At 47.4% G+C, this 25,794-nt stretch overlaps 2 protein-coding genes across 3 annotated transcripts; one reads left to right on the top strand and one right to left on the bottom strand.

The window, feature by feature from the left end:
* Window positions 1-46: 46 nt before the first annotated feature.
* On the bottom strand, window positions 47-16,316 carry mbd6 (methyl-CpG binding domain protein 6). 2 transcript variants are annotated; one of them, XM_049022757.1, is made up of 13 exons: window positions 15,869-16,316; window positions 13,973-14,165; window positions 13,491-13,624; window positions 12,792-12,894; window positions 12,064-12,289; window positions 9,611-11,581; window positions 6,923-7,776; window positions 5,676-5,844; window positions 5,006-5,157; window positions 3,521-4,222; window positions 3,351-3,403; window positions 3,063-3,129; window positions 47-1,037 (listed from the first exon to the last, which is right to left on the bottom strand). In XM_049022757.1, the coding sequence occupies exons 3-13, from the start codon at window positions 13,598-13,600 to the stop codon at window positions 978-980; spliced, it is 4,467 nt and encodes a 1,488-aa protein (XP_048878714.1). In that variant the 5' UTR covers window positions 13,601-13,624; window positions 13,973-14,165; window positions 15,869-16,316; the 3' UTR covers window positions 47-977. The 2 variants fall into 2 exon arrangements, with proteins under 2 accessions (XP_048878714.1, XP_048878715.1); XM_049022758.1 differs by having other exon boundaries at window positions 12,121-12,289.
* A 4,936-nt stretch (window positions 16,317-21,252) lies between these two features.
* On the top strand, window positions 21,253-25,648 carry ddit3 (DNA-damage-inducible transcript 3). Its single transcript, XM_049022775.1, has 4 exons — window positions 21,253-21,408; window positions 23,144-23,212; window positions 23,519-23,728; window positions 23,838-25,648. Exons 3-4 carry the CDS (start codon window positions 23,573-23,575, stop codon window positions 24,549-24,551), a joined length of 870 nt encoding a protein of 289 aa, XP_048878732.1. The 5' UTR covers window positions 21,253-21,408; window positions 23,144-23,212; window positions 23,519-23,572; the 3' UTR covers window positions 24,552-25,648.
* Window positions 25,649-25,794: the final 146 nt, after the last annotated feature.

Here is a 25,794-nt window from a genome sequence, read left to right as displayed (position 1 = left end):
ATTTACATATATATTACACACACACACACACAAAGCAGCACAAGAATCTTTTGGTAAACATTTTAATCTGTTAAATAAAAAAATTAAGTCCCATTAAAAAAAAAAAAAAAACTACCGATTTTTTTTTTTTTTTTTTTTTTTTTTGACTCTGTACAAAATGAAAGCAAAGGAGAATATGAAAGGGGGGGAGGGGAGAATGTTCTAAAAAGTACAAAATAAAATACTAAAGCTGTACATATGTACAAAAATCCAATGGTAAAAATTGCATAATCTGCTTAATTATAACTTTTCATTATTTAAATACAATAAGTAACTGGTGCCCGTATGGATAAGGGACCGGTGACCAGCTTGAAGACCCACTACAGCTACGAGTCAGTGTTTATTCCTACGTGGGAAACGGAGGCCGCCTACGGCCCGTGGGCAGGTCGTCATAGTTAGTGCCTGTCTTCCTAATTGCCCAGCAAAGGGTCTGATCACAGACTTAGAATTAAAAAAAAAAAAAAAAAAGGTTTTGCTGTGTGAGGGAGTGTAGCAGCCAATCCCTTTTGTGTGTGATGGAAGCGACCAATGGCAGCACAGGCCCAGAAGGCACCGGGGGCCTGACGCCTTCACAGCAACAATCTGGTAGTCTGGCGTTTCAAGTCAACTCCTGGAACCCTGATGTAGTTACACACGCGTACAAACACACGCAAGCACGCTTTTCCACAGACATCTCTAATATGCGACTGCTATATAAACATAGAAAAACACACACAGAGTTGAAGGGTTAGGGGCAAATTGCTATTTTTCTCCCTTCCCACTCCAACCACACCACCTTGTGTTCACTCACACACCATCCCTCCCACTGCAATGTGACCCTTGTTTGCTCGAGGACCAGCCGGTGGCGCTGTGGGGCAGGCAAGCTTGTGGGAACGCCGGGAGCAGATGCCAGCGGCCGCGTGGTGGTGCCGGACTGCCCTGGATCGGTCCCACCGCCGCTACCTGAAAACCCTCCTCCTCTTGCTCTTCACAGCCCTCTCTGGTTTCGGCTGCAGCGTCTGCAAACGCAAGGTCACAACCTTTAGATCCTGCTGGATGGTTTCCTTTTTGTGACTAGTTATCTGGATCTCGTCCCCGCACTATGTATCACAGTGATGAGTTGCACCTTGAGTAGGACACGTGTTAGCAGTTCACCTGACATTATAGTGTAGGCCCGCAAACTCCACAGGGCTTTGATCCTCTAGCATAGAGCTTCTGAACCTTTTGATGTTCCCAGGCCGGTTTACGTCATATTAAAATTTTACGGACCGGTACAACGGGCAGTGGGGGGAGCTCCTGATAAAATTTGCCAAGTGGGGAGTAGCAGTAGTGCCCAGTTAGTAGAGATTGTAGACCCGTTCATACCTTTATACTGGTAAATACAGAACATACAACCCATTAACAATATACTGTTTATGTTTACAGCTAAATAATTATTTATAATAAATAATGAGGTCAATTGTTGGCCTTTGAGATGGTTCGTGTCATTGTATGCAGGAGAACATCAGAAAGACCCGAAAGTAATGTAGCTTCAGCAGTGAACAGATCTTCCAAGTTCCTACATCAGTACAGACCATGCTGTTCAAAAACACCTATATGCAGGAAGCAGCACTTCCTGGCTGACTGCCCTCCGAGGCACGCTTTGCTCCCAGTTGGGTTGTCGGGCGGGGGCTACCCGAGCACGTTCTTCTTCCCCAGCCGCACAGTGCGGGACCACAGACTGCAGCTTGGCTCCGGGGGCATTTTTTCTGAGCAGGTTTATGAGGACGTTACTTTGCAGGACAAGTTCTGCAGATTTCACTCAGCATCATAGTTCGTGAACCATCTAGACCTGTCCAATTACCCAGAACTCCCTGACCTGGCGTTACTCATTTCAATCAGCCCTTAAATAACAATAGCAAAATAAGTGGCATTCCCAAAAATTAACATGCAGTTGCACCATTGTGTCATCTGAAGAAACACTTGCTGCCTAAGGTCATGTTTAGTCACTACTCTGACTTATGAATGACTACAGACCTTATATAGCTTTCATATGCTATTTAGGGATTTTTTTTATTGGATGAATTATCTAAATTTTTACTTTCACTTGTGAGTTTCCTCTGTCAGGATATAAAAGAACTTTGTAGAAACCAACCTTGAAAATAAATTAGGGACGGGTCGATCCAATTTTTTTCTATTCAATTCAACTCCGATACACTACTGCTGAAGCCGAAACAATTTCCGATACAAGAGCTCTTTTTACTTTAATAGTAATCATCAGAGTGCACCGATGCCACTTTTTCGGTGCTGCTACGATTCCGATACCTGAACGGAGGGTATCAGTCAATATGAGTACCGGTCTGATGCCAGAGCTTTGTTAATTAGGCTACTCGTATTAGAAACATTCATAACATACAAGCTGCAGTGTGTGCAAAACAGCCCCAGCCAGTGAGTCCCAAATCACACACTGCTTTTTTCCCCCCATATTACTCACGCTGACTCGCACAATTTCGTGAGCTTCGTTTAGTTTAGGATTAGTTTAGGATTTTCCATGACACGCTACTCCCACCTCTCAAAACTGTTTTAACAAAGACTGCAAATCGCTGTGCTACTAGCTGTTGTTAAAAGCGTAAAATATACCCAGATCACCACCCTCTTATCTGATGTTCTTACGCTCCTCGTATTGTGAAGGGTGTGCGCATGACATCACAGCAGGCGCACGTCACTGCGCTCACACCCACTGAGTGGCAGAGGTAGCATTCAGCTTGAATTCTGCAAAAGCAAGTCTAAAATAGGAAAGAACTGCCGTGCGATTGATTGTACAAATAGATTTAACACGAAATAAGAGCTATCTTTTTAAAGACTGTCAAAAACTAAATGAGTAAGTATCAGATGTGTATTGGTCACATATAGCCGATACCCGATCCGCCAAATAGGTATGGATCACTGCCACCACCGATCCGGAACATCGGATCGGCACGCCTCTAGCGTTAACGGACAACCAGCGGATATCATGATCATATTTAGCATATTTTATATTCGTGTTTGCTCTAGGTGAGCCTCACCGTTGCCCTCTGTTCTTCTGCGATTCCACTGTCCAAGTCCCTCGGATTTCCCAGAATCCTTTGCAGCCTGATAAAAACAGACGAGACTCATGCTCATCACTACCACTCAGTAAAAGGTCACAGCCAGCTTTTTAAGAGGTTTAACCAGAGGCTTCAGAGCCAATTATTCACAGGACTCATAGAAAATGAGCCTGAATCCGGCTGAAGCAGCGCGAAAGGTACGTAGTCTAGATGACTGGGATCTTTTAATTAATTAATGTCTTCCATTGTGCCTGGCACTTCACTTACGTCTGCTTCCTTTTCCGACCTCTCCGGGCGCCTGTTATCTGCACTGCTGGCCCCTGGAGTAGAATGACGAGGAGGGTTGTACAAGGATACAATGGTAACAAACAAAACACGCGTCGCATTTGGCATGCCTGAGTGCAGCGCAAAGGAGCCTTGAGCGAGGCCGGACTCACCCTTTCACGCACCGAATCCCCGTGTGCCACACCGTCCTGCCCCGCTCCTCCCGCTCCCTCCCGGGGTCCCAGGTACCCCAGAGGCTGTGGCTGCAAATCCGCCTGTGCATCGTCTCCGGGGCCCGAGGGCAGCCCGTTGCTGTACAGGCAGACGGAGGAGCAGTCCGTCTTGGCCTCTTCGGGGAAGGCGGGAGGCAGGGGAGGCTCGCCGAGACCCTCGGCGACACCCTGCTTGCTCGGGGGGGGCGAGGAGGTGCTGTCCTCGCTCAGTTTGGGCGTACCACGAGCAGGAGACTGGGCGACCTCCATGCTGAGCCTGGACAGGTCAGGGTTGCGCAGAGAGCAGGCTCGTCGGGGACTCAGGGACGGGGGTGAGCTTGGCTGCGGGAGAGCGCCCAGGGGGTCCCCTGGGTACGAAGGCGGACTATGGGTGCCTTCCTCAGTCTGGCAAGGAAGCCCTTCGGGACACTTGCTGCTGACCTGGAGGAAAGACGTGTAGATGGTGTCCATGAAGGAGCTGTAGGGGTCCAGCAGACCCCCTGCTGGTGTCTCCCTCTGCTGCGAAGATTCCAGGGAGAGGCTGGGGCTAGGCACAGGCTCCAACTGATTGGCTGGGACTTCTTCTTGAGGGGTGGGGCTAATTGTGTCCTGCATGCTGATTGGCTTTTCCCCTCCCACAGTAAGGGCAGGACCCAAATTAAGCTGAAGGAAGAAAAGTAGAACAGGGTTTTATCCAAACAGCTTAAAAATCAGAGAATATAAAAATAGTAGCAACTGCTTAACTACCGCTGGTTAAAAAAAAATAAAAAAAAATAGGCTTTTAAGTCCATATTGGGTGGAAGTACCATGCGCTGTCAATCACTGGCTGCATAAAACCAATGGAAACCTTTGTAAAGTGGGTTAAATCAGCGCAGTGTAATCTTGCTGTCTGTGGATTTCAACGTCCACCATCAGTGCCTTAAACAACAGGCACTAGCAAGACATTTTGTAAATGTGGTCAAATCTTGTGGTCTGTAAAAAATGCATTAATTCCATATAGCTGACATACATGATCAACAAAATATTACAATATGATCTGTCTCATACGAGCACAGTCAGAATTAGCCATTTGAAAGCAATCAGATGAGGTGGTTTGGGAATCTGGTTAGGCTGCCTCCTGGACGGCTCCCTGGGGAGGTGTTTCAGGCATGTCCAACCAGGAGGAGGCCCCGGGGCAGACCCAGGACACACTGGAGATATTATATCTCTGGGCTGGCCTGGGAACGCCTCAGTATCCTCCCCGGAGGAGGTGGCTGGTCAGAGGGAGGTCTGGGCATCCCTTCTTAGACTGCAGCCCCCGCAACCAGACCCCCGATGATGGATGGATGGATGGATGGATGGATGGATAAATCAAACTGCAGGCTAAGGATTCCATCATCATTATGGTTATTGTGACTGTCACCAGCCAAGCCAGACTGTAAAGGAGCAGATAGAAGGCTGGCCTACCTGGAGGTTGTTGAGGAGGCAGGCCAGTGGGCTGAGCCCAGGTGCTGCCCCCTGGAGGAGGGGCAGCCCAAGTGCAGGTGTTTGCATAGGGGACAGCAGCAGGGGCCCGGGGCCCAGCAGGCTGTTTAGGCTTCCCAGTGCTGCCAGGTCACCTGCAAACACAAATTACCCCATAACACATCCAGCCAGAAATAACCGCTTCTCTGTTTCTTCACCTTGAAAGGCACATTTGTGTTATTATAAGTATTGAGTGTTAGACCTTAGAGTGTGTCACAGGTGTTTCCTGTTGTACCTTTGGGTAACCTGCTTAAGCCGAATTGTCCCAGTGAGGAAACGGATATAAAAGTTAATGTTAAAGGATAAAGTTTGTAAAAATGTCAGCAAAACAACAAAGTAACTACTTTGCCACAGTAATATAAATATAAAATAAAAAGCATGTAAATATAGCCAGTCAGCAAAATTTGCATTTTATGCCAATGTAGGTTATGCTCATTTAAGAAGTTTTTTTGGGTGGCAACAGAAGCTATTTTTGTTTGGAAAAGCAAAAATATGCTCAAATTAGCATTTACAGTTGAGCGTAGACTTGAACCTGCCATTAGGCATTTTTCATTGGCCACATGATCGAATGCCTTCTTTGAATGAACGCAACATGCCGTTAAGTCCCACTTACCGAGGACTCCGGGGGGCAGTAGGGGGGGAAGGAGCTGCGGGGGTGAGGAGCCGTTCTTCCCGTGGCCCGACGCGGGGGCGGCGGCATCCACGCCGTCCGGAGCGGCTCCGGGTGTCAGTGCTGAGCAGGCCGCCATAGAGGAGCCCACAGACGGACTGGAGAGGTGTACCTGCACAGGTACGCAGAGACCGTCAGCTCCTCCAAGCCTCCACAACGCAGAGAACAGTCAGGGTTAGGCTGCTTTACAACTGATATTTATCATTATTCTTTGTTTTGTACATTGTTTCCCAATCCAGTTCTCAGGAACTCAGACATTCCACATTTTTACTCCCTCCCAGCAGACTGTCTGGCAGGGAGCTCGGAGGGAGCAAAAACATGAACCGACTGTGGATCCCCGAGGACCGAACTGGGAAACACTGGTTTAGCAGATGCTTTAACCCAAGAAAAATATATCCTCTTTCAACATACATATATTGAGATAAAGCAGGGTTAGCCAGTTCCTGGAACAATTGGAGGTTAGGGGCCTCACCCAGGGACCCAGTGGTGAGATAACTCTGCTGACTCTGAGAAGTGAACAAGCGACCTTCTAATCTCAGGCACCGTGTCCTAACCAAAGCCATTCGCAACTCCCCATAATACTGTCCGTCCGTCCGTCCATCAGTCCTTCATAATTGATCCAATTCAGGGTCACAAAAACTCTGAAGTCTGTCCCAGGAACCACAAGGACACCTCAAACGGGAAGCCAGTCCATCACAAAGCACACACTCACATACTATGTGGTGATTCGGAGACAGAAGTTTACCAGATCGCATATTTTTGACCGCAAAAGGAAGCCAGAATATCCAGAGGAAACTCGCAAAAACACTGAGAAGCTACAAACTCCATATAGAGACACGGATTAGGAGGCAGGACTCGAACCCCCAACCCTGCTTATATGGAGCTACAGCGATACTCGGGGCCCCGCTGCCACCTCAGGCCTGAGCTCGGAATATTGCTGGAATCTCTAATGGCTCTTGAGCAAGACCCTTAACCCTAACCCCCTCCCCAAAGGCTCCAGATAAATAGCTGACCCTGCACTCAGACCCCTGCATATGTTTGAAAGGAGAGCATGATGAGATATGCAGAAATACTAAGGTTTAAGGAAGAACATCAACCAATTAACAGGGATGCCCACATATTAGAATCCATGTTCTACTAGGCAGTAGAAGTCTTTGGAAAAGTCAACAGGAAGCAATCTACAGGCCCACCTGAGAATGAGGCTGCTGGGGACTTGGGGATGAGTTCTGGGGGGCCGGCGGGGGATCGGTGGGACCCAGGGCAGCAGCCAGCAGGGCAGGGTTCAAGGAGAGCAAGGCTGACGGCGGGAGGAGGGCGGGGACAAGTAGCGACTGGAGGGCCTGGAGAGCGCCCTCTGGTGGGGGGGATGCGCCCTGCAGGGCTTCCTGGAGCCCTGGCCCAGAGAGCAGGGCGTCCAGGAGGGCTGGAGTTTTTTCTAGGGTTAGGTTGTCCTGGAGCGGAGGGAACGGCTGCTGTTGCTGCTGCTGCTGGAGGAGGAAATCCAGGTTGAGCTGGCCCAGACCAGCCAGGGGCAACATGGCCGCCACCTGCTGCTGACTGAGCAACAATGAGGCCATGAGCAGAGCCTGCAGCCCTGGCTTCTCACCCATGTCCCCCGTCTGGCCTGGGGAGGGCGAGGCGGCCGGAGAGGGGGGCGGGTTCAAAAGACTCAGGAGGTTCACGGGCAAGTCTCCCTGAGCGCCCGGTATGGAAGGCAGAAGGTTGAGCTGGGAGGCGGGGCCGAGCTGGCCGGGCTGCTGCTGGGACGGGGTGGGGGGTTGCTGGGCGCCCATCCACAGGCCGATGGGTGGGGTGCTCAGGAAAGGCGGGCCCAGCAGGGAGGGCAGCCCGGTGTTAGCGGAGAGGAGCTGCAGGAGCTGGTCCTGATTCATGAAGGGGAAGGTGTCGGCCAGTTGCAGGGGGCCGGTGGGGTCCCCTGCCGCGCCGGGGGGAGTCGGCGTCCCCACGGGACCCGGACCGGGGCTACAGGCAGGCGGCAGCCGAGCGTTCGGGGCTTCCTGAGACTCCAGCGGGACGAGGGAGGCTGCGGGAGACAGACGAGTGCACCGGGTTTACTAAACCATCCGGGAGCTCATAAAACCAGCTTAATGTTTTACCGTGTAAACATACGGGCAGCGCGAGTGCCTGGTTTCTATGGAGCTGCATAACTAGAACACTATTCCCCAGAACCCAAACAAGACCCCGGGGACTAATTCTGCAGTACGTTTCAGGGAATGTGTTCTCAAATACCTCAGACACTTTTGTGTGATATTAATAACATATACAACAAAAAAAGCATACTAGTACTAAACACTGAGAAAACCAAATGTGTGGAAGACCTACCCAGACGGTACGCGCTGTTCAGACACAATGTGTGATTCCATATTTTAAAATGCTGATAATGGATTGATAATTAAGCCGTAACGTTTTTCAAATGTCAAAAACAGTGACGTCACTGAAACTGGCAGAAAAACTTGACTGGTTTAGAATGTACCAGACCTTAGAAGTCGACTAGTCCTACATATAGAGGTTAAAACAGACCCCCCCCCCAGGCTTCAGAAGTATGGGTAATCTTTAATCTGGACTGAACCTCCAAAGAGTTCAACAAAAATTTACCTCAGGGGGAGCTTTAAGTACAGCAAAAGCGATTTCGATTTACTTTAGCTGTCTTTCTAGCATAAATATTACAAACAAGGGGAGACGTTCTACCTGCCTTGCTCAATTAAATGTCATCTGAGTGGTATCCAAATTTTGTGACTTAAAGGACTGCATATCTACTATATTAACAGGAATCTTAAATACATAAAACACTTTACTTACACTAATAGTAATAAAATAATTACAGTGATGATTATGACGACAACAATACTATTACTACCACTAATATTATTATTATTATTATTATTATTATTATAGCATTGTTCTGAGATTAATAGATGCTCACCAACTTTCCACTTGAGGCCACATGTCCTTAAATCTAGACATTGACTTTGTCTATCCTTATCTACTTCCACACAACACAGCCGTTACTTAAGGCTTAGGAGATTCAGCTGTTCAGACCTGCCCTTGTATGGCCAACTTCTGAAAGCAGGAACCGTTTCATAGTTCTATACTGGACTCACTCTCGCACCCAAATATCCCTCTGAGCAAAATCGACCGAAGCCGTGCAGACAGTTCGAAGGTGAGACCCTGCTGAAGCCTCTATAGGACCACTGACACCCACATCTATCTTTCTTGATACCTTCCACAGAGTAGTTCGACATCAATGCAAATTTTCAAGATTTTTCTCAAACGCAGTTGCTGTTATATCCACGCCTTCCATACCATAACAAACAGCACATCAATTGCCTCGTTCAAATCTTTTGCTACGTTTCAGCTTCCAGGTGTCGGTTTACTTCTGAAGCGTCGCCTGGCAACCACTCAACATGCAGTCTGCCATGCCACCAAATTTAGTGCTATTTTCAAATTTACCCAATTCCTTTAACGTGCCAGAATGTCTCAGTTACGCAGGTTATGGCATCGTATTGCAGAATAGACTGTTTTACTGACCCCAGGACAGAGCCCTGAGGTACACCACTAATACCACTGAGCCAGGTGGAGGCTGCACAACTTCAAATGATACATTACTCTGATGTGAATGAGTCATCCAAGTACAAAACCACATTTTTTTTTTCCATACCTGGGAAGGGGGGCGTGGTCAGTCTAACAGACATCCTCATTACAGCTGTACTCATACGTTATTGTCCATGGCATGAAAAACACTTTTACTTTTAACATTCAACAGGACCATTCTGCAAACGGATCTTACTAAAAGGTGTTCAGCGTTCTCAAGCTTGCAAACGAATGAATCAGAACAGGTGGTGTAACGTGAGACCAACCTCCAGTGCAGTCCGCCTGGCTCTGGGTGGACGTGCCATTGGTTTCGATAGAACCACTTTCCCCCTCTTTCAGCCCGGAGTTCTTCTCCTCCAAGGTCACAGACGGCAGCACTGAAGAAGGGGGCAGCTGGCCCAGCATGCTGAGAACATGGGCACCAAAATCTTGAGACAGAGGTAAAGTGGCGGCACTCGGTGGGTTGAAAGCGAGCGCAGGGTTTGGGCCGGTCCGGAGGCCACCGTCCATCTCTTGAGCTACGGTGACCAGGGGGAAGGGTTGCTGGGAGGAGGACGATGGGGCTGCTTCCTCCGCTGAAGGTGCAAGACTTTGGGTTTGCTGGTGAGCAGCTTGCATTTGGGGTACAACAGGACCCTGGTATTGTACTGGATGGACAAGGGCGGTGCTGGGGGAAGAGGAGAGGCTGTGCTCTTGCTTGGGGACCGGAACAGTCAGGCCCAGGCTGGGAACCATTTGGGAGTTCTGGATGCTCAGCAGGTGTAGGAGGGCCGAGAGAGGCTGGGCTGGGGGCTGGGAGGGCGGGGCACCCACTTTTCTGTCTTCCGGCAAGTCTGGCTGCTTGGGCAGGATGTGCGAGTTGGCTAAGGAGCGGGGGGACTGCAGGAGGTGGCGAGCATCTGGGTGGGAGGGGAGCAGAACCGGAGCAGGGGAAGGCGGGGATGAGGCAAGGAGTGCGGCAGAGTCCCCCGGCGCCCTCAGGCTCCTCAGCTGAGACTCCTTGAGCATGCTGAGCACCGTGGGTGAGCGCCTTTGACGTCTCCGTCTTGTCGCCTTGTCCAGGAGAGCGATGGAGAGCGCACGAGGCGCACGGGACACAGAGGGGTGGGGCACAAGGAGAGCGGCTGCGGGGGGCTGGACAGCGGGGCGGACAGAGCCGTGTAAAGTGCTGACCGGTGCCTTGGGCGGCTGAGACTCCAAGCCAGCACCTGTGGAAGGGGCGGGGCCACCAAGGCTGGCAGTGCTGGCTGAGGTCTGGCTCAGACTCCTCTGGCTGGCCATCTGAGCCTTGGCCGCAGCGGACAGGAGGCTGCTGGCCGGGAAGGAGGTGGAATGCTGCTGGTGCTTCTGTTGGTTGAGGAGTTGACCCAGTGGGAGGCCGAGGAGCCCCACCATGCCGGCACTGGCAGCTGGCGGCCCACCCTTCCTGTCAGAGGCAAACTGGGGTGTCGTGAGAGGCGAAGGAGTCTGAAAGTTGCTTTGGTTGGTTTGCGTGGGGGGGGTCTGGGCAACTGGGGGGGCACCGCCTTTCCCACAGTCCTTAATCTGCTGCAGCCTGCCCTCGAGCCGGCTTTTGGGACTGATGGGGGGGAAGGCTTTGGGAGACCCCCCAAGCGGAGTTAAGGGCAGCTTGCTCCCGGGCAGATAAGTGGTCGCCGCCATCCCAGAGGCTCCACCCTCGGACAGAGAGGAGGATGAGGTCGAGGAGTGGCGGGACCGCTGCTGAGGAGATGAACGGTCCAGGCTCCCAGAAGGAGAGGGGCAACCTGAGGGGCCGCCCTGACTGGTCCTCATTGCAGGGGAGGGGGAAGACCGAGACGCATCCAGGGGATGAACGCTGGCGTGAGCGCCAGGACTGCAGGAACCAGGGGCATCCAGGGCACGCACTGCATTCTGGGAAGGGTGGGGGTACTTCGGAGGGGCCCCGTATCCTGGGAATGGGGGACACCCAGGTGACACGGGAGTCAGTTTCCGGGAAAGTGACACCAGCTCGGGGGAAAGTTGCACTCGAGAGCCTGACTGAGGGAGGACTAAGGAGCCGTTGTAAGGGAAAAGGGCAGAGGGGAGCTGGGTCGAGCTGGAGTTGTTCCCTGGTGGACCAGGACCGGCACCATCACTGGACTTGCGCTGAGTGGACAGGCAAGGTCGAGGGGAGTAAGTGCAGTGGCTCCCATCTTCAAAGCCCCCTGAGGACCCTGCTCTTGGGTCCCTGACGTCCATGGTGCCAGAACTACCCCCTGTGAGAAAGAGACAGAGGACAAAGCCCTCGATTGGCAAATAAACAGACCTTGTCCACCTTGGTGCTCAACGGGCAACCGCCACACGCAAAGCAGAAACAGTGGTGTCCGAAAGGATGCGGGCGGTAAGAATCGATCTATGGAGGAAACGTGACCTGCACATGCAACAGGCACCTGGGTCCACCAGCCAGAAACTAGACCTAAAAATCATCCATCGTCCTCAGACCTCTTTGCTATAACTTGTGCCTCTACACTGTCTCCTTTGCGTTAACCAGGCTCTGAAATGCTATATATCCATCCTGTCTTCATTCAGCCGACCCAGTCAATAAAAACTGCTACATGCAAATCATTAACATTACACAGGAGATGCATGAACCTAAAAATCCTTAAACAGCTTGCTTTATCGCAGAGCACACTGAACAAGCGGCGAGGAAGTTTGCCCAGTTCCCTGAGTCTGGCTGTAAATCTGAACGGCGACGCACCTGACAGCAGGCACCGATCCATACCATGCACAAGCGAGGCGTGGGGGCCAGCCATACCTGCGCCGCAGGTGGAGGGGAGCATCGGGGGGGCCTGCATGCTGCGGCAGAGCGCCGCCATAGCGACCACTTTCCGCCGGTGGTTGCACAGCTTGGTCATGTCCTCCTCGGCCTTCCCGGGCTGCTGGCAGCGCTGCCGGACCACTGCCGCTGGGTCGAAGTTAAACACCTGCCAGGAAAGGGGGGGGCAGTGGGTGGGTCATTGTGGGGTCAAGAGGTCAAAACACGTGCAATATCCGGCATAGTAACCAAATCAAATCCCACGGTCTGCATTCAGCATGTCTGGCCATAGCCCCGACATCCCTGTGCATGAATTTCCACACCTAAAACCGTCTCCCTCCAGGTAAGAAAGCAGATAGAGATGAACAGAATAGAACAGAATTCTATTAATCCCCTATTAATCCCAGTAGGAAAATTCTCCTTCCCCCTTACCCCACCTTGCTCTCCATGAGACACACATGCTGGTGAGAGCAAGCTTGCGGGGGGAAGAGGTCACCCAGTGTGCGGCGCCCCTTAAGCTGGGGGTTGAGAGCCAAGTTCAAGAACCTACAGGCGTGTGACGATGCGGCTGAGGCCGGGGTTCCAACACAACAACCTTCCAGTCACAGGCACAGAGGCTCAGCCCGCTGAGCTACTCCCCACGAGACGCAAAGTGCAGGAGGTGCCCTCACCTTGTGCAAGACGAGCGGACACTCCAGCCCGCACTTACAGGTGCTGTCTGTCAGCAAATACAGTTTCACTTCCTCCAGTGAAGACAGGACCGTGCCGCTGGGGCTAGAAGGAAGGAGCAGAGAGAGCCGGGAGAAAAAATAAAGAAGCAATAATAATAATAATAATAATAATAATAATAGAGGAAGTAAGGAGAGTGCACTGATTACAGCATATTCCTGCACCCACCCATGACAAATCACCTCAGGGACGAGAACCTGAGTGCAGCCACGTGGTGGGTGACACCTCAGCACCACACTAGCCCAAAAGGAACAGTGTGAGTTCTTTCCAGTGGCTGGAGTGCCAATCCTGCCACCAACCCCCAAATTTTCCCTGCAAGTTGGAGGACCTCCTTATAGGGCTGGATGTAGATTAACGTCATACCCAGGATGGAGCAATTGCAGGTTAGGGGCCTTTGCTCAAGGGCCCAACGGAGTAGGATCATCCCTAGCCTTCACGGGATTCAAACCAGCAACCCTTCGATTGCTGATACAGATCCCTAGGGTCAGAGCCACCACTCCACCCACATAATAAAAATAATATAAATGAATAATAATATTCGCAGAAGTAAACAGGATTAATCCTGTAGAAGTAGGAACACACATGCAACTTATAGCCCAGCCCTCAATAATTAAGCAATTAAATAATTAAGGTGCGCTTACCTGATATAGGTCACCGACCCCCCCTCCACTTTCCGCTGCCAGCCGACAGGAACCTGCACCGCCAAAGTAGGCACGTCATCCCTGGCATCACACTCACTGCCACCTGTCATTTTCTCTCCTCAGGCTTCCAGAACCTAATCACGGAATAATCAGGATGGGGAGAGGGGCAGGTAGAGGGTAGATGAAAAAGTAACCAGGTGTGGAAATGAGGATGGAGAAACACGATTCCCTCCCCACCTGCCACTCTTTAGATTAAGCGATGAAAGAGATTCAATACAAAAAAAAAAAGGATGGCAAGAGAACTCTCACGACTACAGTTTAACTTTTTCCATTTAAAACTTCTGGCCAACAGAAAAATCCGCACAGGTTTTAATTTCAACACACACACTAATTTCACACCCCAGGCCAATGTGCACATGGCAATAAATGCGACAGAAAAGCAACGAATTCCTCTTGGCAACCTGAAAGGGCACCGATCTTACCTTTTCATCTTCACAAAACCTCGACTGGAGCCGTCCATGGAATCCACCCTTCAAAGCACATGGTTTCCGACGGACGAGACTCAGCGGGACCCCGGGGCAGGCCAGGACCCAGGACAAGCCGACGGCGCCCCCCTCAGACCTGAAACCGGTACCGCCGTCCGCGATCGCCACCCCCCGCCTCGGTGTCACAAAGCTGCAACACAGAAGAGGTTTGGTCTAAACCAAGAGCACGTCCACAGGATTCACTCTGTGCCAGCGGCTGTGAGGTGACAGCAAGCGAGAGGAATGGCGTGGGACAAGCTCCCTCTTCATCTTTTTTTTTAGGACCAGCAGTCGAAACAGGTCTGTAAATAGCCAAGTGTGAACTCTGCTTACACCGGAGGGCAAACACAGAGGGAGACACAAGGGGAAGAAGAAGATCCCGAGGTGTGAAAACTGGCGCAGGGTCTCCTGCGTTTGAAGTCTTGACAGTTGCTTTTTTTTTTTTTTTCTCCCCCTCAAGATGCACGACAGAAGTGACCAGGAGAGGGGGAAAGGGGGGGGGGGGGAGAACAGGCACAGAAAGGGGGAGGTGGCAAAACCGACTAATCAAAGCAAGAAAAACAAGAGGAGAGAGAGCAGCAAAGACAGTGGAGGGTGGTAAAGATAAAAGAAGCAGAAGTTAGACTCGTACAGAAATGGAGCAGAGCGAGGAGATGCTCCGAGAAGGAGCCGCTCCGAGAGGGAGCATAAACTGGGAGCATAAACTGGGAGCCGACAGGCCCAGTGATCCCTCAAACACACAAAAAAAACATTACAAAAAAAATAACCATCCAGAAGTGACAACAGCTGAAATGAACAGACGTGTGACTGTACTCGGACCTACATATGAACACTTAAAGGCTGAGGCTGGTTTGATGTTCTGCACATACACCTCAAGCACTCAATAGCCACTCTGGACAGGAGGGATCGCAGGTAACTGAGGCAAAAGGAACATGCTGGATGAGAGGTGAAAGTTCTTTTGCAGAGCTCTGATGCCAGAAGGCATGTTTTGGAAATTCAGGCATCAAGCCGAACCTACAAAAATGGTTAACTCGCATAACTCACTGTCAACTTAATGGAATGGACAGGGCAATAAGGAAAACTAGTATACTACTCGGTAAAATGCCCCATTATGCTACCCCATGACATAAAATACACTATATTAAAGCGGCCATTAAGAAAAAAAAACTATAAAATTGTCAGCTTAAATGTATGGCAACAACAGGCATACTAATCTGTCATATTTGACTATTGTAACATTAAGATACACTATTAAAGGTGATTTCATAATATATGACAGCGATAGCCACCAACAAAATAATCATAATGTTATAATCTATAAAGAAATACAAGTCTCAATACAATTATGTGCAAATTCAGAATTAAAATGACAAGCAGCAAATTTTACCGACTAAGTAAAACAGCTTGCCTTTTATCCAGACCCTAAACATGTATTAAAGATAAAGTGCGGTGTTTAGCGAAATCGGTCGTTATTTATAGCGAATGCAAACAGATGGCGAGTGCGCTCTTTTCTACTCTGTCAAAACGCCCATTTTGCTTGCTGGGTGTAGTACGGAGTATAAATTTGACACATGCACCTTATTTCGCCAGCAAACGTATGCACCATTGCTCCGTTAGCGAATCGTAAAGTGGACAGGTCCCAAATGCAATGACTCTGCCGGGGGTAGAAGTGATGGTGACAAACAAACATGCAACTAAGTACCAACAGCTGCATGTGGCAAAACATCTTAAATAACTGTTTAAAAAAAAAATCCTGCGTCCCGGCTCGCCACACACTCTCACTCTCACGGATACACACACACAGCTAGCCGGCTAGCCTGCTAACTACCCAGCTAAATATAGGCAGCAACGTACCTCTGTTTACGAAGTTTCCTGCTTCTTCCCTGCGATGCAGACAGAGATAGCCGACGGGTTATTTGACACTTTTGCGATTGTTATATGCTAGACGTGGATGTTTCCCTTTCTTGCTTTTCTTTTCTTCTCCTCCCTCCTCCTCTCTCTTATCTCCGTCTACTAGTCCTCTTAAAAAACAAAGGGCAATAACGCAGGGGTTTTTTATTGCGCCCGTTGCATTGTCGCAAATGACTTTAAATTCGGGAAGGTCCCCACAGTCCACAAGCAAGAGACGATCGCCTTCGTGCAACCTCGCTGCTGCTGCCTCGAAAGCGTTTTGGCCGCACAGGGATGTGTTCTGTACGGATTTTTTGACTCTCTGGTGCGCCTTTTAGACCATTCCCGTTTCCAAGTTCCCTATTTTTTCCTTTGGATTCCGTGCCAAAAAAATCATGGAGTTTCCCCCCAGAGCATGCGCACTTAGAGAGGGACAGCCCTGGGAATTCCATACCCACAATGCACCGGGCGCGTGAAAAGGAACATTTGAAAATATAAGGGAAAGGGAGCTTCGCGGAATGCATGCGTTCCGGTCGCAGTCCCGGTCTGCGTTGTAGCCGCTTGAGTAGCCCCCTAAAAATGCCCCGTGGATGCATGTGGATGCGAAATAGTTTTACACGTCTAAAATGTTTGCGGTCTACTGAGGCGAAACGTTTACATTACAAGGGACTGTGCCGCATGTTTTCCACCCCACCTAAATATTTTATTTGCCCCCTTTTTCAAAACGTTTGATAAATTAATATATTCTTCACTTAAATTATGTAGGCTGGAGGAGTAAATTCTGCAATAATTTCTGATGCAAATACCATCCCCTCCCTCTATTAATCTTACGCTGCGGGCAGATCACAAGTGTTTTATACAGTGACACTAAACTTGGTCAAGTGAACAATTAGCTGTTAGTACTTTATTGGTAAATCCAATCGCCGAAATATAGAATTTTAATTTAAAAATACTAAGGGGTAATTATTTATTGTATACTGGAAGTAATTTCCTTATAATTATGTTTAAGTCAGCAGGGTACCTTTGTAATATATTTGAGAAATTCCAAAAATGACCCTTTTCAAGATGCAATTGCATATGTTGATTTCTGAAGAAGATATTGCGAATTTTTTAGCAAAACGTGGTGCAAAATGAGTACAGCTTGATAAACAAAACACACACTCTCATGCTTTCCTTTTACCGGGTTCACTGCAGGTTCCCAAAACTGCTGCTTGGTGGTATAAGAGCAGACTCCATCCAAACTCACACCTCTTTTCTCTTTCCACTCCAAGGTCATCACCAAACCATGTATCACTCCTCATGCCTCGGCTGCTGAAACCTCTTGGGAGCATAAACACCTTGATCCATCTTCATGGTTCTTGAAACACCAGTTTCACTCCCTGACGCATTTGTTAAAGCTGGAGCATGTGCTGCTAATCAACTTGTTCTGACCTTCATAAAATGCAACACCTACAGCTGAGCATTTTCCAGCTGCATTTGTAGAATATTATTTTATTTTCCACTGCAATCTGAAATATTTTCTGTCTCCATTAATCGTCTATCTTCTCAACCAACTACTGGACTGTTTTTCAGTCTTGCTACCTTCCCTGATTCGGACCACACCTCCAGCACTGTTGAAAATCACTGTCCGATATCTTTCCCCCTTTCAAAGAATTTTGAACATGCAGTTTAACTTTTTCATTCTGAGAGCAAATTCCTCCACTAACACTAATTGGTGTTCAAGGCCAGATGTTCTGCCGGAACAGCATTCTGTGTTGTCTCTGATACAGCAACCTAATTCTCCTCTATGCTTATTTAATTTAATGTAAGCACGCTGTCCTATTTGTCCAACAACTGTTGGCACACTTACTGACTTTGTCCATCTGGATACATGTCAGCTGCAGCTCAGCTTGTTAAGCCCATAATGTACGTTTGACCTCCATGCTGCAGGCTCCTTCTAACATCCCCGGAAACGTCAGGTGCCATCAGCCCAGCTGTTTCTTCAGTATGTTGCAGTGATTTCCATCCAATTAACACTCGGCCATCAGTAGAAGCACAATAGCATTGAAACTGAACACAATTACTCAAACTGACAGAAAAACAATATTAAGAGTCTGGACTGCATTTTTATTTTCGTTTTTCCTCACACTACTTTGTCTCATTCTTGGTGATGAGATGTTTTAGAGTACAATAGGCCTGTAGAAAATTATGAATGTATAGTTTTCTGTGTCAGCCCTTAAATTATTTTTAGGTGCACTATTCAATATTATATTTTTTCAAATAGAAAATTATAGAATTTGCAATATTTTGAGTGCATCTGAATGCATTGTCCTGTTATTTTTAACAGCCTATTCCCATTGTTGTTTATCTTGCTGTTGAGCACGATGAAGGCTTTGCTTTTTAATGGCTATCATCTGTGTGGAAAAAGCCAGGAGAATCTGTGAAGGCTTCAGATCTCCTTCTCACCAGGAACCATCAGGGCCAGAGAGTGTATTCAGCAACCCTGTTTTGACACTGAATTCCATGACAGTCTGTTGTCACATACTGTCCCCATGAGTCCAAAATAATATTTTTTGCACGATGCTGTTTATAAATTTCCCCCCTCAGAAACAGCTGCTTTAGTCAATATTGTGAATGTGAAATAATGGAGTATTAACTAAATGCCTTATTCCTTTTCTCTATTTTGCCTGCAATTTGTCTAGTGCAAATAAATAGTACTCAGCCCCAAAAAATGTGTTTAATGTGGCTTAAATATTCTACACTTCAACAGCCAACAGTGCTACATAATTTGAAAAATAAAAACACAAAAGTTATCTTCTAAAGTAAGCTTAGGGTAAAAGCTATTTTTGGCTTTTTTTTTATATGGCAACTGTTTCCATGTACATCTGATTTTGTATAATCAATTGTTGATTGCTGTTTTTACTGTGGATAATTTGAAGGTAAATTAAGTGCTACAGCAATCAGCTGCTTTGACTAGCATGCGCCCGTTACTGGCAGTCTTTTAAAAACTATGTTTAGGTTCCTGATCGTAATGGAAAAAGATTCTATCTTACTGCACCATTCTAGCGTTGCACAACGGTCTACTCAAATTTCAGTATTATTGAGACCTGTATTTTAAATTGCATGTCTAACTTATAAACAAATATTAATTGGTATATTTAGTCCTTCCGTTTGTTTGGTGTGTAAGGACCCTCTGTTTTCAGTTCAGAAAAAGGGACACTTTGTGACTAAACGTGGTGTTCGCTGATCTCTCTAAATGTATCTTATTGATAACACGATACATGTGCCTGCTGACAACCACTGCATTTTCCTCAAATTATTTACCACTATTAAAGTAATATAATTCAATTCTTAATTGAAGAATTACATTATATATTAAAACATCTTATGCCTCTTTCCCACATGTATGACACCCAGTTTCACTCTGAATCACTCCGTTATATCCTAGAAATAATAAATACATACTTGCGAGCACAAAAAGTCAAAATATATGGAAATTCTCGGTAAACAAATAGTTACATATTTAATGAAGAGAATGCTTGTGGACCACCACTAAATGTTCGAAATGAATTTCGAAAATAAAATTTTCGACCGACGTTTCAGATTAAAAACAACGCCAAGAATTTTCTTTTCGCGAAAAGCTAAACTTGAAGGTGGGGAACACGGGCTATTAGCCTACTCGGCAACAGCCACCGGTTCCGTGACGTATCGCCAGCGTATCCTCTCGCACGCTAGCCGATGTCCTGGAGACAGTATTTTGCTTTTCTATTCGCTATCCTTGCGTACATCCCTCTTGTGCTGTTGCTAGGCTATAAACACTGCGCTTTGCACCATGCATTTTGCAGTACTATGCTGGAGACTGGAGAGTTTTGATTAACTTGTTATTGCTAAATTTAAATTAGGGACTGTATATTGTTTTATTTATGATCACAACCTGTTTCAGTTTTAGGTCAAAATAATATTTTAATGTATGTATATTATATATAAATATGTAGAGATATATATTCTTTGCCATACTATGTCATTTTTCAGTTGACAGCTTGACGTGCGCTAATAAAAAAATACAATAATCCAGATAATCTTTTATTATATTAAATATTGTCTCAAGACTGTTAATAACCGTTGCATGCCAGGTGCAATGCACGAGTACATCACAATTAAGTCCGTTTTTATTGGTCAGCAACCACTACTTTTTACAACACAACGTTTAGAAAGAAAATAACTTTATATTGCCATTTTAGCCTGTACTATTCAGACCGTATTTGTCTGGTTTGATACAGGCAAGAGATGTTATTTAGACTGAACTGCACCGATGTGGGGCAAACATGCTACAGTGGGTGGTTTCTTTTGCAATTTAATGTTTTTTTGTTTCTTTACTACCATTGTAATAGTGGATACATTCTTTGAAACAATATTTTGCTTCGTTTCGTAGCGGCTGCGTAAGAAACCTTCTTTAAACGTGACAAAAAAATATATATTGGTTAAAATGGATGCCGTGCCCATTGAAAAGGGGTACCGTAGCAGGTGCTGTAAACCAGTGACGGGGGAAATACTAACTGGACGAAACGATATCTTGATAAACTGTCCTTAACTGAGTATCAGTTTAAATTGGCTACAAATGTGTCCGCTCACGCATAACCCACACACACCGGAAGTAAAAGAAAATAAGGAGGTAGTTCTCAGATAACCATTTCCCTTATACCTAGATAAGAGATTTCGATACGAAGGTCATTCGCCAATCCTTTACATTAGCTGAAATACAATTTAATGCAAGATAAAATGTACTTATACGTCGATCGGACACTGTTTAGCCCATCTAAAACATACGCAGAAAACCGAAAGCCCACACGTATACGTGTCAACGCTATTCATATATTGTTAAATCGATATTCGGTAGAAGAAAACAATTAACACCACACTTTAAAATGATGCGAAATTCGTTTAATGCACACGCAAGCAAAAACAGATTGGAAACTTTCGAATATCCTTGCATAGTTTTTTATGTTTTAACGAAAAACTGTTAAATAAAACATGCTCCGTTTTTGCCAGTCTTATCTCCGGATGGAAATTGGTTGCCAACGATTGCATCATTCGTTTCATGTGACTCCCATACGCCCCAAATTCGTCCTGGCCGTCTTATGACTGCATCACATCTTTTCTTAACACACAAACTATCGAGGCCGGGACAGCTAGCAAGTAACACAAAGCCCGCCCCCTCGCTGGTCACACATCCATACAGTGTGTGTCACCAAGCAAAAGAACGTTACTCCGAGCCAACGATTAGTCCAAGCAGATGTCCATCATTGCTTAATGCTAATCAGAGTTCGGTTGAGAATTCTTTCCCTTCCCTCTCAGGGTTAGGTTGGCCTACTATATATATAAAGATCGCCGGGAGTTTCCTAAAATTCACATTCAGTGACTTATACTGAACAATGGTTAACATGAGCTATCAGCAATCTCAACTAAAATACATACATACTCCAAACCCTAGACAATCGAAAAAGCGAAATAATAAAAAGAAAAGGGTAAGTAATATATTTCCGTCATTGTTAGATTCTCATTGGTTAATTTGTATATTCGTAGCAAAATGTCTTAATTCTGTTTTCTATGGCTGAACGACGTTATCTTTCTCTTGCATGAAAAAGTAACTATATATATAAATTTAAAAACTGACATAACTACCCTGACATGGATTAAGTGGGGAAATCTTTTTCTCTACGTAAAGATATATCTTTTAACTTTCCGAGAAAAAGAAAAGTGTTCTGTTCTGGCAACTTTCCCATGTCTGTTTTGGGAGTAGAGTTGCCATTTTAAATTTGGCATGTCTTTTAATAGACATTTCCTTAAAACGTCCCTTTAAGGAGCCGTTTCACTTTATAAGTTTTGACATCGCATTGTGTCAGTTTAAGATTTTCTTTGTTTTATGTGACACTGACTTGATATCACAAATAAAATGTTTGTTTTTTTTAAACCAAGATCTCTAAATGTTGCCTCTTCGTTAAACACTAACCAGCTGCTTTAACGTTTTCCAATCACTGTAGGGTGAGATTTCTAAATCTGAATATGCCTTAACTTGTTGCCTGGGGATTTTCTTAATGCATAGATAGTGGCATGTGAAAAGCTTCTCATTATTTTTTTCCGAAGTTCTTTAAGTATTTGGTGCTGGTTTATTAATTGGCGACTCCGGAGGGGGCGGGGGTTCCGGACGCGCATCTGGCCGGCGGACCCTCGCCTCTGTCTCTGGACAGCCGAGCCGAGCCGTGCTTCGGGCGACCGGGCTGACGGCGAGCCGCCGCGTCGGGGTTCCCCTATCATCCGCCCACCCGTCCGACCCCCACCTTCGTCCGTTTGTTTTTGTTTGCTGGCTTTATTTTGACACTTGGCAGGCGTGCAGTAATTAGATCGGTAACAACTGTAAGGAGGTTACTTACTCTTTCTAATTATTATTTTTTTAAGTTTTCCGACCTGATTCATTTTAATGAGTCATTTGATGCGCGGGCATTCGGTTCACTTGAAATCATTGAATATAAGTTGAAGTATTTTTTAGTAGAAGGAGTGGCGACGCAGTAACCATCTTTGATCATTAATGTTGAAATGGAGTTGGTCTAGTCTGCGCCCAACCTTTCCCGAACGGACACCGTCCCGTGTCGGGGCGTGTTGTTTTACGATTATTTAATGCCGGGAATATTTAATGCCGTGAGCCATGTTTTTGTGCTTTACGTTGCATTTTGGTCTGGGGTTGCGCGAGGGCTCCTGCTGCAGCGGCGGAGACCCCAGACTGGCGCAGGGGGGCGCTACGGAGCACCAGCCGGCTCTCTGTTTACATGAAAACCAGTGACCCAAATTCCGCAGCCCGGGACCGACGCGAGAGTGCAGCGTACTCGGCTGTCAGTCACTTTCCCACCCCAGTCCCGTTAATCATTTATACACTAGATAATTGTAACCATTATAAATGCAGCATATGTTGGACACGACGGTATAATTTCCCTAAGACTGAAGAAGTAACACGTTGGCATGATTCGTATCCTACGGTTGGAGGTGACACGAATCAATCCCGGCGCTCATTTATCCATTATGGTGCAGGCACTTCTCATGTTAAGGTGATGCATTTCTTTTTAAATGGGTCCTTAAGCCCCCCCTAATAAAAGAAAAAAGGATGTTTTGCCGAATGCTTTGTTGCAAGCAAACATTTAAGAAGCATGGGGGGTGGGTATATTGGTAATAACGTGATTTTGGTTTCCACCCTCTCTCCTCCCGTAGACATTTTGGGACGAGATATCACCGACAACACACAGGCAGACTTGATTAACGGGATATTTTTTAAAAAAGGTAAGTGCGCTTAATCAAATGTAGAGCCTTTCTGTACTTTGTACGTCGGCAAGTATCACAATTAAGGAAAAAAAAATCGTAGGCAGAATAATTGGGTCTTTCGTAACAGCATTGTTTTTATACTGTGCCACTTTGAATTAATGCAGTGTAGCGATCGGCCGCTTGGTGCCGCATTCTCACGTGATAGACGGGGAGCAGCAATTTACCAGCGCTAATTATGCATTTTAGTAACACTTATTAGCCATGACTCCACATATCTATTGGTGTTATATGTGGGGGGAAAGCTGATTGTTGTTGATACTCCAGGTCCAGTGTGTACCTGTGTGGAAGCATATCTGTACGTTGCGACTGTTTGGTGAGATGACTGCGGAGTGGCTGCACTTGCCCCCACCGTATCCCCCAGGTGTGGGGCCGCTGTGTGGCGCGGAGCTGGAGGCGTGGTACGAAGACCTGCAGGATATCCTGGGCTCTGATACAGGTGGGGCCAAACATGCCCGCGCCCCACCCGGTCCTGAGGTAAACGATTCATTCCTGCCAGTTATCTCGATTTGCGCTACCGCACTGCATCGCTCCACATGAAGTGTGCCATTAACATGCTGATTCTCCTACTTCTCCCCCCCCCCAGAAGGAGCCGGAGTTCCTGGATGTCCTCGAAAGCTGCTCCCTCACCTGGCTGACAGATGGCCAGGTGTGGGGCGAAGGGGTCCAACAGGTTGTGGAGGAGGAACCACAGCAGCTGCCCAGCCACAGATCCTCCTCGTCCTCTTCATCTTCCTCCTCCTCCTCCTCCTCGGGGTTGAGTCCTCCTGCGGCAGATGGCGGTGGGGAGGCGGGGGGAGACCTGTTGCCCCCGGAGTTCTTTGAGCTGCTGAGCGAGGGAGGGGTGGGATTGGTGGAAGCAGGGGGTGCCGAGGTGAGCCACTGCTACCACCCCAGCCAGCAGCCCCCTTCCCCCGCGGTCAGCGAGGACGAGCCGCCCTCCGGCCACGAGGACGACTCCTGCTCCTCCACCACCACTTCAGCCTCTCAATCCCCCGCGTTAGTAAACAGCTCTCCTCCTTCTTCCCCCTCCTCCCCACCCGCCGCAGTTCTGCCGCGGCTGGGGAAGCGCAAGAGGGGTGCGGAGAGGGGCTGCGCAGCCTCCCCGGGCCCCCCAGCCCCTAGGTCCTCCTCGTCCGCCAAGAAGAGCCGGCGGGAGCGGGAGCAGGAGAACGAGCGGAAGGTGCAGGAGCTGACGGAGCAGAACGAACGCCTGAAGGCGGAGATCGAGAGGCTGGCGGAGGAGGTGCAAAGAACCAGACGGGCTCTTATTGAGAGGCTAGTCAACACCTGCAAGTGATGTGGAATTAGGGGGAGCCATGCTGAAGGAAGAGGGGGTGGGGCTTTTTTTTTTTCTTTCTTTCTTTAAGATGGGGGGGGGGGATGCAGGCCAGGCATAATGGCAGGGATAGGACTGATGAATGAGAAAAGATGGACGAATAGACAGATACAGAAGGTCAAGAATGGAATTTTATGTGCTGTTGTCTCCACCCATCTTTAGAGACGAATGGGGAGATGGCCAAGCAGAGCGACTTTTTCGTCCGTTGCCGAATTGGGCGAGAAAACCATTGAGAAACGGAAGGTGAAAATTTAAAGGCGGACAGGATAGGTGAAGGGCCAGTATTGGGAAAAGCGATCTGGGTTGAAAGCAATTGGAGTGGCGGTGACCGGAGAGCGTTGTATTCGAAGTTTGGTACGGAAGTGTCCTCCGAAAGGTCTGTTCGGTGGGGATGTATACGGTGTTACTTCCCGGGAAAGTGTCGTGGCTAAAGGATGGCAGGGTTGAAAGCGGATCGAATGTAACTTTGAAGAAAGAAACACAAAAGGAGTGTGTATGGTGTGTGCAGCCGTAGTGCGAGTGTGTATTCACCGAAAACCTTATATCACTTGTAATCTTAAAGGGCTTCTACTTCAGACCTCCTTGTTTCGATGTCGGTCGAGGTCTACGACGGGCACGATCGAATGGTTAAACTGTTTTCCAGCCGTTTGCTGTGTGGTTGATTGGATTTAAAAAAATAAAAAATATTCTGGCATTGTGACCACTTTGCCTGATGTGTGCTTTTGGGTTTGGGTCGGGCTGAGGTGGGGGAAAATACTGACGGGGTTTCAGTACCAGTATAGTTTGGTACAAATTGCCTCCGTTATTTTGTTTAGGGTTAACTGGACACTAACCGTTTTTTTTTGCCACTGATGGCTCTGTACTTATTTTTATAGTATCCTGTTATATATCATGAATCCACTCAATTCAGTATTTTCATTATTAAAATTGTATATCTAACAAATGAGCTGCATGCAAATTACTAAATGAAAATGCTACTCTTTGGAAGCATATTCATTTCAAGTTCTGACTTGTACTGTACCTGTGCATTTAATATTAAAATTTCATTTTATTTCAAACAGATTGTGAATTTTATTTCACCATTGGCAGTAAGCAGCTACAGTGTGTAACTGCGGGAGGAACGAGAGCAGGGAGCAGTAATTGGGACGGAACTTGACGAGAGGCGTCGTGCTGCCAACCGCATCTCTTCCTGTGATTTATTCCC

This window comes from Brienomyrus brachyistius, chromosome 8 (assembly GCF_023856365.1).
Source record: "Brienomyrus brachyistius isolate T26 chromosome 8, BBRACH_0.4, whole genome shotgun sequence".
Classification (NCBI taxonomy): Eukaryota; Metazoa; Chordata; class Actinopteri; order Osteoglossiformes; family Mormyridae; genus Brienomyrus; species Brienomyrus brachyistius.
This window is presented reverse-complemented; position numbering and strand designations above follow the sequence as displayed.

Bases quoted from the DNA above. Each gene is read 5' to 3' on its own strand.
- mbd6 (XM_049022757.1), bottom strand. From the start codon at position 13,600: ATGACAGGTGGCAGTGAGTGTGATGCCAGGGATGACGTGCCTACTTTG. The intron at 5,158-5,675 runs GTAAGTGGGACT...TTGTGTTTGCAG, and splicing joins ACTGCCCCCCGGAGTCCTCG to GTGACCTGGCAGCACTGGGA. The intron at 3,404-3,520 runs GTGAGTCCGGCC...ATTCTACTCCAG, and splicing joins GGGATTCGGTGCGTGAAAGG to GGGCCAGCAGTGCAGATAAC.
- ddit3 (XM_049022775.1), top strand. From the start codon at position 23,573: ATGACTGCGGAGTGGCTGCACTTGCCCCCACCGTATCCCCCAGGTGTG. The intron at 23,729-23,837 runs GTAAACGATTCA...CCCCCCCCCCAG, and splicing joins GCGCCCCACCCGGTCCTGAG to AAGGAGCCGGAGTTCCTGGA.